Source organism: Panicum virgatum, chromosome 1N (assembly GCF_016808335.1).
Source record: "Panicum virgatum strain AP13 chromosome 1N, P.virgatum_v5, whole genome shotgun sequence".
In the NCBI taxonomy this organism is placed as follows: domain Eukaryota; kingdom Viridiplantae; phylum Streptophyta; class Magnoliopsida; order Poales; family Poaceae; genus Panicum; species Panicum virgatum.
In genome coordinates this window covers 52,360,671-52,374,846 of record NC_053145.1, presented here as the reverse complement: position 1 = coordinate 52,374,846, position 14,176 = coordinate 52,360,671, and the positions used below count along the sequence as shown (strand labels likewise).

At 47.4% G+C, this 14,176-nt stretch overlaps 2 protein-coding genes across 2 annotated transcripts; one reads left to right on the top strand and one right to left on the bottom strand.

The window, feature by feature from the left end:
- Positions 1-10,611: 10,611 nt before the first annotated feature.
- LOC120654162 (phenylalanine ammonia-lyase-like) lies at positions 10,612-11,343 on the bottom strand. The gene has a single exon (XM_039931711.1). The coding sequence runs from the start codon at positions 11,113-11,115 to the stop codon at positions 10,801-10,803; it is 315 nt and encodes a 104-aa protein (XP_039787645.1). The 5' UTR covers positions 11,116-11,343; the 3' UTR covers positions 10,612-10,800.
- An 881-nt stretch (positions 11,344-12,224) lies between these two features.
- Positions 12,225-13,561, top strand: LOC120656568 (putative GEM-like protein 8). The gene is made up of 3 exons (XM_039934693.1): positions 12,225-12,493; positions 12,593-12,658; positions 12,741-13,561. The coding sequence occupies exons 1-3, from the start codon at positions 12,343-12,345 to the stop codon at positions 13,199-13,201; spliced, it is 678 nt and encodes a 225-aa protein (XP_039790627.1). The 5' UTR covers positions 12,225-12,342; the 3' UTR covers positions 13,202-13,561.
- The last annotated feature ends 615 nt before the right edge of the window (positions 13,562-14,176 follow it).

The window sequence follows — 14,176 nt, the reverse complement described above, 5'->3', positions numbered from 1 at the left end:
GGAATTTTCATCCAAGCATAACGATTCCAAATGGGTCCTCTCAAATATATACGCACCCTGCACCGCCCCTGGTAGCCATGCATTTTTACACTGGTTCAAAAACATTCAGATGCCAGCTGAAGTTTATTGGTTGATTGTGGGTGATTTTAATCTTATCAGAAAACCTGAAAATAGAAATAAGCCTGGTGGTGATTTGACAAATATGTTCCTTTTCAATGAGGCCTTAAGCGCACTAGGCCTGGTGAAGTTACCTCTCTATGGTAAGCAATTTACTTGGACTAATAAACAAGCCTCACCCCATCTGGAGAGACTTGATTGGTTTTTCACCTCCCAATCTTGGTCTAACAACTACCCTAGTTCTTTTGTTTCTACTATGGCCATGAAAACATCAGACCATGTTCCATGTCTCATATCAATTAACACTTCTACCTAAGGGTAAAGTCTTCAGGTTTGAAAACTATCTTATGGAACATGAACATTTCATGGACATTGTACAGCATGGCTGGTCTTTGCCTACTTCTCAGACTGATACTGCTAAAATCATTACTGCAAAATTCAAAAACCTGCGCAGGGTGATTAAGGCTTGGCAATCCCAACTTTCTAGCTTAAAGGCAGTCATATCCAATGTTAAGCTCATCCTCACTTTCTTGGGATTCTTGGAAGAATTCAGAGACTTAGCCCTGCATGAATGGAATTTCAGAGTTATTTTGGAGCAAAAGTTGATCTCTCTTTTAAGACAACAAAAGATTTATTGGAAGCAAAGAGGAACCATTAGATGGGTAACTAAGGGAGAAGCAGGCAAAAATTCTTTCGTGCAAATGCCACCATAAAGCATAGAAAGAATCTGATTACTTGCCTTGAGAACTCTGATGGCAACATGTTCAGGTCTCATCAAGACAAGGCACACATTCTTTGGGAAGCCTATAAAGAGAGATTAGGCAAGTCTGAATTTACAGCAATGCAACTGAACTTGGAAGAGATTCTTTCTCCAAATCCAAATTTATCTTCCTTGGAAGAACCTTTCACATCTGAAGAAATTGATCAAGTAGTGGCATCTTTACCAACAGATAAGTCACCTGGTCCAGATGGTTTTAATACAGATTTTATTAAGAAATGCTGGCCTATCATAAAGCAGGATTTCTATAATCTTTGTCAGGAGTTTTATGAGGGAAATATTTGTCTTCAGAGCTTAAATAGTTCTTTTATTACACTCATTCCAAAAGTGGATAGGCCTAGGGATGAAAACGGTCGGAAACGATCGGAAGAAGCCTCAATTGTTTTCAGTTTCACATTTTTTCTCGGAAACGATATCGATAACAGTATTGGCGGAAACGAATACGGTACCGATAATACGGGAACTTCGGAAACGAAACTATCCGATCGAGAATAGCTCGATATCGGTCGAAAATCGATAATTTATAGGTTAAAAAACGGTTAGACATGACAATACATAGGTTCAATAAGGCAAGATCATACGGAAAATATTATCAGTTCATCACCTCAACATGGCGACACATCAACATAAGTAATAGAATATTATAGCACTACAGCAGGTCAAGTTCAACCTTAGCCATTAAACAAAACACACGACAGGGTTCAAAAGTGACATAGTAGTGCTAGTGCAGTGCTGCTGCTGCTACACACACATGCACATATGACATATCAAAGTTTGACGCATTTGACAAAGAAACAAAATAGTGCAAATTTGGCCATATGAAGCTTTAGACATCTAGCTTGCTACAGATGAACATCAGGCATGTCATTATCATCCGCAGCCACCTCCATCTCCATTTCCATGACCTCCTCCTACACGGAGGATATATTATTCAAGTCAAAAATCTTGTAGTGCAATGGTAATATATTACAAACAATAAAATAGTGGTAACACCTACTTATGACCGGTCAATTTACTTTTCATAGTTTTTTTCATACCTCAAGTTCAGGTTGAATCTTCATATTCTCGCGGACCTCAAGATCAGAAACAATTGAAGAAACCTTCCTTGTACCTACAAAAAATAACAACAGCTCCATTGGTGAACTATACAAAATGGCAATTGGAACTAACAAAGCAATACCAATACAATACAATACAATATGTTTTTTTAATGTTTTTACTTTTTTATCAGCAAGTATCCAATCTCTTGTGCAAACCAAAGCCTCTACCATCTCAGGATCAAGACGACTACGATATGGATCAACGACACGACCACCAGCACTAAATGCGGATTCAGAAGCAACAATTGATGCTTGCATGGCCAACACATCACGGGCAAGTTGGGAGAGAATAGGATATTCATCCTTTTGATTTTTCCACCATGCTAAGATGTCAAATGTATGCTGATTGGCTTTACTAACCTTAATGGTTGGTTCAGCCAAGTATCTTGTTAATTCACTTGATTCCTCAGGGCCATCACCATGTGTTGCATTATCAAATAGGAAGCTATCTAGCTCAGTATCTATGCTGTCCACGATCTGATTTGCATCCATTGAAGCCGCAGGAGCACGAGCATCACACGAGGAAGGAGTAGCAGCAGCATAAAAGTGATACATCTTCTTAAGAACAACATTGAATTTGTCAAGCTCAACTTGATAGGACTTACTGTATAGCTTTCTCAAGTAAAATTCAACAATTCTCCTCTTGAACCTAGGATCAAGAACATTCGCCACAGCGAGAGCGACATTGGACTTCTTCCAGTACTTGTCAAACTTAACAATCATAGCATTGGCCATTTCACTAATGGTGGGGTCTGTACTAGAGCACCATTCATTTAGCATGAGCTTAATTTCACAAAATCCTCTAAAGAACAAGTTTGCAGTTGGGTATGAAATACCAGATAATATTGCAGTGAGGTCATAAAACTTTCTCAAGAATGGAAGTAAAGTTTCTGCATTCTTCCACTCCTCAGCTGAAGGTGAAATATGCTCGTACCTTTTGCGTTCATATGACGTGAGCATGTCGAAAGCCAGCCTATAATATATAGCATCCTTCAACATCAAATAGGTTGAATTCCACCTTGTGGAAACATCAAGTGACAGCCCAGAGTTTGTGTCCAAACCACACTCAGTAGCATACTTTAGAAACTCCTCCCACTGCACAGTAGATCCCTTCACAGCTACTATGAATGCTCTAATGTTTTTAGTTGTTGACTGAATCACACGCATACCATCTCTAGCAGAAAGATTAAGGATGTGGTTGGCACACCTCACGTGAAAAAATTGGCCATCACAGACTAAAGGACTATGCTTCTTGAGTTCTACAATCACATCCTTAACAGCAACTTCATTTGCAGCAGCATTATCCAAAGTGAGAGAAAACATTTTTTTTTCAACATACCATTTCAAAAGACATGAAGTGAAAGTATCTGATAGCTTCTCACCGGTATGGCGTCCTTTCACATGGAGAAAATTAGCAATTCGCTTCTGAATTTTCCAATCATCATCAACCCAGTGGAGGGTGATACACATATATCCCTTGTTCTGATTAGAAGTCCACATATCCATAGTCGCACTAAAACGGCAGTTAATAGTTTTGAAGTATTCATACATATTTTCCTTCTCTAGCATACAGAGATCCATTACTTCTTTCCTCACAGTGACACGAGACTTAAGAGGATAATGTGGCCGCAAGGATTTAACCCAATCTTGAAAAAATTCATGCTCAGCCATATTGAAGGGGTACTCATGCACAATCATGGCCATGTAAAATTTCTTCAGACTTTCTTCTTGATCATATTTGAAAGGTTTAACAATAGTTACACCATTTTTCTCATCATTTTCTGTTTTTATTTGCTGCTGGCCTTTAACAATACTGTGATAATACCTTAGATGAGTCCAAAAACCTGTTGTTCCAAACCTGCTCTCACATCTACCTTTGCTGGTCTTGTTTTTACAGCCTTGGAATTTGCATTTTGCCCAGTGCTGCTGCTCCTTCTTGCCATTTACCTCCACTGTCACCCAGTACTTGTCAAAGTACTCCCAAACACCTGATGTACACTTCTTTTGCTTCTTCTCGGCAGGCTCATCGTCACCGCTCCCACCTCCATCTTCAATATTGATGACACCAGCATCCTGTGTGCCACTTCCGCCTGTTGCAGGACTTGGCACTAATGCTACGTCCAATGAAGCTGCAGGTGCTCTAGGTGTTCCTGAAGAGGCGGCCAGATCAGTCTGGCTCTCCGCTGAAATGAGAAATGGAATATTTAGCTAATGAGTATTGAGTCATTTAAGTGGAAACAAATAGCCTGATAAATGACAAGGAATATATAGAAATAACAGGTGAAAAGTGAAATAGTAATCACTCTGAATATTATAGGATATAATACAAGAGGAGTAACGTACTGTACTTTAAACACTAAACGACAAGAGACCATCTCATGTCAATGTGTTGAAGTAATAAATAACTAAATCGCACTACAGCTCACACAAACCTGGAGGTTGTCCACGTGATTTACTAATTAAGAAATGCCTCAAAGCAGTACACCCATGCAACGTCTACACTCTCATGCATGCATGTACGTCTGTTACTGTCCTACGCAGCGCTGGAGGCAGAGGAGCACGCCGCGGCACCGGCGCCGGCGGCGGACGCGCAGCTGTGGCAGATGGTGGACGCGGCCGCGGCGCACCACGGGGTGCTGGCCGAGCTGAAGGCCGCGGTGGCGCACACAGAGCTGAGCTAAGATTCAAGAGACCAGTGGACCATGGCCCCCTGCTTAGTGCTTAGTGCTTACCACTCGCACGGAACGGTGCTGCTGGAGATTCGGCTGTCCACCGGGTTGTTGGAGCCACGGATGTCGGCGGCGGGTTGATGGTGGCGATGGCAGCGATTCCTCCGTCGTTAGTCCTCGACGTCATGTTGTCGTAGGCGCCATCGATGCCGATTTGCTGGAGTCTGAAACTGGTGGTAGACGAGGCGCTTGGCCAAGGCCAAGGTAGGCGGCGGGCTGGCGGCGAAGTCGAAGCGTCGAGGTCTCGAGGAGGCGAGGAGACGAGGATCGAGGAGTCGCTGACTAGGGTTCTGGCCTTCTGGCCTTCTGGGATGGGGTAACTGATGGGCAGAGTATTTATTTGACTGGAGTGGAGATGGGCCGAGCTGGGCCTTGGGAGCTCGATGGGAGATTGGGAGAATGGGAGTACCTGTCGGAGGAAGGTTTCCCGGTAAAATACCGGCGGAAATTACCGGGGAAATACGATAAAACGCGGAAATGATCGGAAAGAGGTAAAATCATTTTCGTTATCGTTTCCGTATTTTTTTACCGTTATCGTTTCCGTTTCTTCGGTTACCGTTATCGTTTCCGTTTTCTTTGAAATAGCGGTAAAACCTCGAAAACGAGCCCCGGTAAACGAGATTTTCGGTTACGGTTTTCATCCCTAGATGGGCCTACTAAGGTAAATGATTTCAAGCCAATCTCACTTCTGAATATTTCCATGAAGATCATCACCAAATTACTGGCAAACAGACTACAGAAGCTGATTCAGCAGATTGTTCATAAGAATCAATATGGGTTTATCAAGAGTAGAACCATTCAGGATTGTCTAGCATGGGCCTTGGAATATCTTCACATGCCATCAATCTAGAAAGGAACTTATTATTCTTAAACTGGATTTTGAGAAAGCTTTTGACAAAGTAGAGCATCAAGTAATGCTGGCAATCATGCAGCAAAAAGGTTTTGGTAATAGATGGTTATCTTGGATGAAACTTATCTTTGCTTCTGGTACTTCATCTGTACTCTTAAATGGAGTTCCTGAGAAAGTTTTTCACTGCAGAAGAGGTGTAAGACAAGGGGATCCATTATCACCACTCCTATATGTACTGACCTCAGATCTGTTGCAGAGTATGGTGAATCAAGCCCAATCCCAGAACCTGCTCTCTCTACCAATTCCACTGCAATACTGCAATGATTTCCCAATCCTACAATATGCAGATGATACACTAGTAATTATGGAAGCATGTCCTTCTCAGATGGCTAATCTCAAGAATATCTTGCATGATTTCTCTTCATCAACAGGGTTGAAAGTTAATTATACAAAATCTATGATGGTGCCAATTAATGTGGATGAAGCTAAAACAATCATGCTTGCCCAACTCTTTGGCTGTATAGTAGGGTCTTTGCCCTTTACTTATCTGGGATTACCTTTGGGTTTATCTAAACCTAAAGTGGTGGATTTCCTACCTCTTGTAAACAAGTGTGAAAGAAGATTAGCCTACACTTCTGCTTTCCTATCCCAGGCTGGTAGATTGGAAATCACAAACTCCATTTTTACATCTTTCCCAATGTTTTTCATGAGCACCTTTAGCCTTCACAAGACAGTTATCCAGCAAGTTGATAAATACAGAAAGCATAGTCTTTGGAGAGGAGCAAATATTGCTGATAAATCACCATCAAAGGCAGCTTGGAAATTAGTTTGCTTGCCTAAGCAAGAAGGAGGACTTGGAGTACTCAATCTCCAAACCCAAAATGAAGCCTTACTGTTGAAAAATCTACATAAATTTTTCAACAGACATGATCTACCGTGGGTAAATTTAATTTGGGAAAGACATTACAGTTCTGGAGAGCTACCTTCAGCAGAGAAAAAAGTTGGATCCTTTTGGTGGAGAGATATACTAAAGCTGTTAGACTCTTTCAAAGGTTTAGCAATGATCAACATCTTTGATGGTAGATCCTGTCATTTCTGGGAAGATATGTGGCTTAATAAAGTGCCAAGAATTTATTACCCACAACTATTCTCTTTTGCTAAGGTCAAAAACGTTACCCTCCATGAGGTCATGCACACTGATAGTTATGAAACATTCCTGCTCCTTCCACTGTCTCCTCTAGCTGCCGATCAGCTACTTGAAATTGCCCAGAACTTGATCACTTTGCCGAACTCAGATGATCCAGATATTTGGTCCTATATTTGGGGTTCACCCTTCTTTTCCACATCCAAGGCCTACACTCATCTTACTGGCCATCGACTCACCCATCCTATTTTCAGATGGCTCTGGAAATCTGCAAGCCAAAACAAGCATAAAGTGTTTTTTAGTTACTTTTACATAACAGACTCAGCACTAGGGAGATTCTTCGAAGAAGGCACATGTTCTTACCCTCATATGATTGTGTCTGTTGTCATTTGGGTATGGAAGAGACTTTATCTCACCTCTTTTTTGACTGCCCCTTTGCCCTAGCATGCTGGGCCAGACTGAACATTTTGATTATGAGTAACTCGTCAGTTCAAATTCTAGAAGCAATCAAAGTTCAAATCAACCTTCCTTTCTCCATGGACATTATTATCACCTTTTGCTGGAATATTTGGATGCAAAGGAATGACCTCATCTTCCAGGGGATACAGCCATCTCCACAATGTTGCATGCAGCTTTTCAAGAAGGATTTTGCTCTGGTTACTCTAAGAGCAAAAGCAAGATATAAAGATCATATGTTAGAATGGCTAGAAGCCCTTGTGTAATTTGGTTGATTTTCTTTTTGACTTTTTTCGTCTCTTGATTCTTAAGACTCTGTACTTTGCTTAGACTTTTTGGTTTGCTTTAATATATATAATCAGTAGGGGATTACACCCCTCCTGTTTCTTAAAAAAAAATACGCGCTTCGACCTTTGGTTTGGTCCTCTTGTCCCGTCATTTCACTTCCATCTCTGGATGAACAGGGTGCTTTGTCTGCCGGGCTGCTTTGGACCATCAGAATCAGGTAACCCTCTTTCAGAATCTCCACGCAGTTATCCGATCAGATGTTCTTTATCAGTTGGGCCTTTCACCCACATTGGGACGGGAAAAAGGGCCCCATGCAGCACAGTTTGTCTTGGCCATGAAGTTATCGCCAAGAAGAGGGGCGAAGGGCGCCATTGGAGCAGCATCACCTCATGGTTCATTTACAGAAATGGGAGAGGAACCTAAAGAGAAAGTGGGTCGCTTTGCATTGCATTTGTTCCAACCCTAACAAAACTCGCCTCTGATTTAGTTTCTAGAAATGAAAATGATCCCTGCAACTTGCATCTGCTGCTCCAAAGCAGTTGCAAAGCTGGCCAGCCTGGACTCTGAAATGGATATCTCGCGTAGTTTTCGGTCCTTTACGCTGAAAAGACAGCGTTGTTGGACTGAAGACGTTGCACCAGGGCGAGGAAACTCCGACAGAAACCAACAGCTTCCACTACCTACAGTGGCAGAGTTCCACGGCGGCGTCGACACGAACGCCCATGACTAGGATCTGCCGAGATCGACGCCGAAAGGGTCCACCTCGTCAGTCCTCGCCTCCGAGCTTTTCCGCATCGCACGGCGCCGGCGATCGTACTTGTTAAACCCCCCGGGAGATTGCTTTGCAAGTGCAGAAATGGCAGAGGAGGAGCCCCTCCGCCTGCCGGCGCAACCGCGGACAAGGACAGCGCGGCGCCGATGGCCTATGGCGGGCGCGGCCGGGGCCGTGGGCTCGGCACGTAGCTGGCCGAGGCGGCCGTGCTGAGTCCGAATCGGTGCCGCGTGGGAAACGACCCGGACACGGCCGACTTCGTGGGCCGAACTGCCGAAGAGGTGGACTAGATCCTCTGCAGCCCTGCAGTAGCTGCAGAGCTGATTTCAGTCACTGACGGGTGGGCCCGGCCCCACGTGTCAGTGACCGAGTCCCTCTGCTGGCCGGGTGGCGAGCGGTGACTTGGGTTGGGAGGGAAGCGGGAAGCCGGACGAGAAAGGAGACTGGAGACCGATCGGAAGTCGGAACTTGTAGGGGCTTGAACTTGCGATCCCCAAGGGACCGAGACACAGAGATTTTTCGCTGGAAAAAGGGCGTCGTTTTACACGATGGATCGTCATGGCTCTGCATCATCCATAGGCCACGGGACATGGGGCCAGGGGCCTTGCTGTCCTCCTGAGTTTGCAGTCAAGTTGAGTTCCTCCCTTTCTGTTCACTTTTGGGACGAGAAGGGGAACATTTTCTTCTTGTATGACTCGGATCATGTGGATAAAGTAGTACTATGTCACTACGAGCCCATTGAATATTCAGCGTGTCCTCTTCATCCTCGTCCCTTTGTTTTGCCAGAAATTTAAGTTACGGCCCCCTACGTGCCGCTACTTCTTGCTCCACTGAGATAGCCCTCCCATCTTCTCGTCCTATGAGGAAGGCCTATCCCCCCCCCCCCCCCCCCTTGTTTTTCTTTTGAGAAAAAGGTTCCCATAATGTCTCCAGTGGCCTGTGTCATTTCCATGCATAGTTCTCTGCTTCTCCACATGCGCCACAACAACGTCGTCTCCACTCTCCACCTCGTGCCACCCTCAAGTAGGCTTGCAAGCGGGCGGGTTGGGCGGGTTGCGTGAAAGGATCGGGTGCTCTATCCTAAGAGGGAGAGGTTGTGAATTAGGCACTCTAAAAAACTTAGATTTATGACTCCAACTAGTTTGCACAAAATTTAAACTAAAACAAGCTATCTAGATGTGCAACTATAGTTGTTCTAGTGTGAAACCCCTATCCAAAAAGAGTTTAGCAACCTATAGCCTTTCCTATCAAGAACCTACACTATGAAAGTAAAGACATATAAATTGCTAGTATGAAATGCGGAAGCTTAATGAGCGTGATAGGAGATAGCAAACTCTTGACGCGGGTGTTTATCCCGTGGTTCGGTTAGCCACAAAGTCACACATACATCCATGTTGTTGTAGCACTCACTAAGAGTATTGCTACTCGGCTACCAAGTCTCTTTCGTGAACACAATCACAGTCACCTTCCCTCCGGGTTCCACTAAGGAGCTTCTCCACAAAGGATGGGGGTCTCCACGTCCCCCGCACAAAGTGTCGTCGCCGCTCCACACCAAGTTGGAGGGTCGATGACGTTGCCGGCGAGCTTCACAGCTCCAAGGGGCCGGCGCACCAAGCTCTTCTTTTGGTTCACTAAAGAACCACAGCACAAAGGCTTAAGGCCTTGCAATCTCACTCACTAAGAGCTAATCTAGCACTCACACTTTACAAGGCTAGTGCTAAAGGCTAAGGATATGATCAATGGGCTCTTGTATGGCTTGGAGATGATCTTGGGTGTGCGTGTGTGACTTTTAGCAACTCCAACAATCTTCAAATGGCCGGGGGATGCCATATATATAGGCCTCCAAATCGTGGAGCCGTTGCTCCAACAGTCAGCAAAAATCTGCGTACCATCGGATGAACCGATGCCTCTGCCTGGGGTAGCGTCGGTTCATCCGGTCACTCTCAGACCCGAAGTAGCCGTTGAGCTTCTGACGCACTGTCTGCGACCCCACCGATTTAACCGATGACATGGCGTCGGTTCAACCGGTCACTCACAGCACTCAACTAGCCGTTGGCCTCTTTCTCTCCTGCTGACTTCATTACACCGGTGCTTTGCTCCGATGCATCATCGGTTCAACCGGTGCTGAATGATCTTCTCCTGGGCGCATAGACTTGTGCTAATAGCCAGGCCGTCGGATCATCCGACAACCATCGGATGCACCGATGCTTCTTCCGGTGCTACTGATTTCAGTAGAACTCGTCCAATTTAGTATTTTTTGAGTTCTTTCTTCGTGTTTTTCTTTGCATGGCCTTTTTACTTCATCCCTATGATCTAAAAATATTCTCTTAACAATACAATTAGTCTCATTGATTACGTTGTCATTCAATCATCAAAATCACTTGAAATGACATAAATGGTGCCAAGTTCGTTACATTACGGCTGCCCGCCCCGCGTCCGTACAAGCCGCGAGTCCAGTCGCGGGCACACGCGGGCAGCCGCATGGCGCCGTTTGCCTTTTGCGGGCGTTGCGGCAGCCCGCTGCGTCCCGCATCCGCTTATTGGGCTTGTGCCCATATGCCATCTCTCATCTCTGTACAGCTTTAAAGCTTGCTATCTCTGTACTGGCTTCGATTCGTCTCCATGGGGCAGGGTCGGTCGTCATGGGCATGGGCTCGCCGTTCCACTCCTTGAGGCACTCAAGCATGGCGTCGATGTGCTTTCCCGCGTTCACGGCCACGAATACTTTGTTCACCTCCTCGTCGAAGGACCTCGTCTTCAGGTACGACCGGCACTCGGCGATCCGGTTCGGGATCACGGCGCCGCGGGCGGCGTCCACCTCCCGCGACAGCGCGGCGCGGAGCTCCTCCTCGAACGTGGCGACCTTGGCGAACACCGTCATGCCCGGATCGCGCTCGGCCTCGCCGTTGACCAGGACAGCGCCCCTCTTTTCTCAATCTCAGCTCGAACACATGAGGGGGGGGGGGGGGGGGGGATGAGGCAAGAAGCCTGTGGATCCGCTGGCGAAGTAAGCGGTGGATTCCCCGGCGACCGGCGGTGGTGGCGCGAATGACGACTGCGGCGGCGCAGAAACGGATAGCGGCGGCACCACACGCGAGCGGTCGTTGGATTGGGGGGCCACGGCGCAACGCACGGAGCGGCCTTCTTTCCTGTTCTTTCGTTTTTGCGGGCTACGCGGCGCCATTGGGCCCCGCGGACAGGAAGCCTAGCGCCAGCCATTTCACCGATGCGGGCTGGATCGCGGCGAGATGCGGGTTTGCGGCGCGGGTCAACCCAACGGATTTGCGGCAGAACCCGCCCCGCTAGCATTCCTACCCTCAAGTCTGCAGTGCTCCGATGCTGAGGCCTGACACTGGCACCTTCTCTTTCCAGTTTCGATTAGAAGGTTCCTAACATACCTGCTATAGTTTCTCTCAACTCAAAATACTCGACAATAAACTGATCAAAAATAATAAAATGTTCCTTATCAAAGTCTAACGGTTGGTACTAGGTACTTGAAAAAACCAATTAAAGCATCCTAAAATCCCCATATATACATTAGATCCTAGGGCCCTACCTGGCATGGCACCACATATCTTTTCCCGTAACCCGGCGCACGGTAAGCTAGCGAGGATCGTGCGAGCACATGGGGTGCTTCTTCGAAAGCGGCAAGCCATCCGCCGCGCCGAGCCACCTGTCCCCGCGCCGCGGCGGCCGTCGGCAAATACGGCAAGGCCTCCACGGCGGCGCGCGGCGGAAAGAAGCAATATCCTGCTCCAGGCCTCCAGCAGGCCGCGCGCGCGCACGATCGACGGAAAAGCTCGGAGGCGGATGACACAGACCCACGCCAAAGCCTGGCCCTTTTCGCGAACATGGATGCCTGGACCGCCACCGCCTGCTTTAATTTTTCCGGCGCCGGTGAGCCGGTGCTGACTAAGCACGGATCCACCCCGCCTTTCGCCCCAAGATTTCATCACCCCGTCGGCTTATAAAACCGGCGCCCCGGGCTCGCCGTCTCGAGCCACCTAACCTTACACCAACGCACAAGCGCTCTCTCTCTCTCTTTCTTTCTCACGCACCGTGGTTGGCAAGGAAGAATCCAGTAGGCCGTGGAAGGGGCCGGAGAGCCATGAAGATGTCGAGCTCGAGCGGCAGCCACGTGATCGGAGTGCCCGTCACCGCCAAGGCGTACGCCATCGAGGAGGCGGCGAGGGACCGCCCGGCGGCGGCTAAGAAGGACGGCGATCGCCTCGCGGTCTCGCTGATCGGCTACAAGCACGGTACGTCCTCGATCCGACGCTCAAGACTTGCTGCTGCCTTGCATCATCAGCTGCTACGTGCTTGATGCTAACAGGAAGTTCACACGCTATGGTTTTCAGGCAAGGGCCAGGTGATCCACTGGGTGAACAAGATGGGAAGACGAGCTCAGAGCTTCAGGGACCATGGTGAGTAGAGTTGTAGCCAACAGTGGCAGTGGATGATGGAACAGAGTACGTGTTCGTGAGCTGACGTGTTTCGTGCGCGCAGTGACGCTGGGGCCGAAGCTCTCGGAGACGGTGAAGGGAAAGCTGAGCCTGGGAGCGAGGATCCTGCTGGCTGGCGGCTTGGAGCGCGCGTTCCGGCACGCCTTCCCGGCGGAGAGAGGCGAGCGGCTGGTGAAGGCCCACCAGTGCTACCTCTACACCACCGGCGGCCCCATCGCCGGGATGCTCTTCGTCTCCACCCGCAGGATCGCCTTCCGCAGCGACCGGTCCCTGGCCGTCACCTCCCCGGCCGGCGAGGTCGTGGCCCGGGTCCCCTACAAGGTGGTGGTCCCCCTGCGGCGGATCAAGCGGGTGAGGCCCCGCGAGAACGCCGAGAAGCCGGAGCACAAGTACATACAGGTGGCCACGGTGGACGGCTTCGAGTTCTGGTTCACGGGGTTCGTCAGTTACCAGATATGCTGCAAGTACATGGTGTACCTGATGGAGACCTCCGGCGACCTGTGACGTGGTCGGCGCGGCGCGGGCGGGGGCCGAGGCGTGTCCGGCGGGTCGTCGCCGTGGATCGGAGGTCCGTGCGCCCTGTCAGTAAGGCAGTACAAGTGATGAAGTTTGAGGGCTACTGTGCACGCGCAGCAACGTCTTGTTGGAACGTTGGTAGCCTCGAACTGGTTCCACCACTTTTTTGATGGGGGCACGTTCCTTCCGCATGCGATTCGGATTGGTTGGCAATTGTGTTGTGTGGTTGCCCAAGTTCTGTTAATTAGTGCTGTAGGATTGATGATGGACCAAGGAACTTGGTTTCGCCAAATGAAAATATATTTGAATTATTCTCAGGATGACAAGATTAAGTTTTTGTTTTTTTCATCCCGCTCTGAGTTTTTCTTTCTTTCATTCGATGTGCCGCATGGACAATGCAAGGACAAACTATGATGTCATTTCTTCTAGGTTTTCGCTCACACCCATTTTCCGAACTAGGAATGAATAATCTTCACTCCAAACTCTTATCGTTAGCCATTTAACATTGCAAGATTATTCAATTGACCTACTACTTTAACTCGATTTTCTGTCTCTAAATTTCACTTTGCTTGTCAGAGAACGTACAGGTGGCTCTGTACGTAGAGCTCCCCGAGCAGTTTCTATGTTGGATCCGAATAATTTTTCTAAAAAAAATGGTTCCAATTATGTGGAGCGATTCTCTTAAATGAACTAAGTAGCCAGAAGTTGAAAAAAAGTAGCTTATCCTGATTCACTTCTCATATTGAATTTTTTCATAGAGAATGAGAATCACTTTCAGCTAATCACTTCTCTCAAACAATAAGCTTAATAGATACCTGTACTCCGACATATCCTCCCAGCAAATCGATAGATGTTCACTGATTCACGCAGCTATACTTCCTACTTCTCCACCCCATGTCTCTATGTGGACTCATTGCTTGCTGATTCTCCTACTATGCTCCGGCACTCACCTTGCTAACATCC

What these genes read in the sequence shown, in the direction of transcription:
- LOC120656568 (XM_039934693.1), top strand. Translation starts at nt 12,343, where the DNA reads ATGAAGATGTCGAGCTCGAGCGGCAGCCACGTGATCGGAGTGCCCGTC. An exon ending in GCTGATCGGCTACAAGCACG is followed by an intron (nt 12,494 to 12,592) that starts GTACGTCCTCGA and finishes TATGGTTTTCAG; the next exon opens with GCAAGGGCCAGGTGATCCAC. An exon ending in TCAGAGCTTCAGGGACCATG is followed by an intron (nt 12,659 to 12,740) that starts GTGAGTAGAGTT and finishes TCGTGCGCGCAG; the next exon opens with TGACGCTGGGGCCGAAGCTC.
- LOC120654162 (XM_039931711.1), bottom strand. Translation starts at nt 11,115, where the DNA reads ATGACGGTGTTCGCCAAGGTCGCCACGTTCGAGGAGGAGCTCCGCGCC.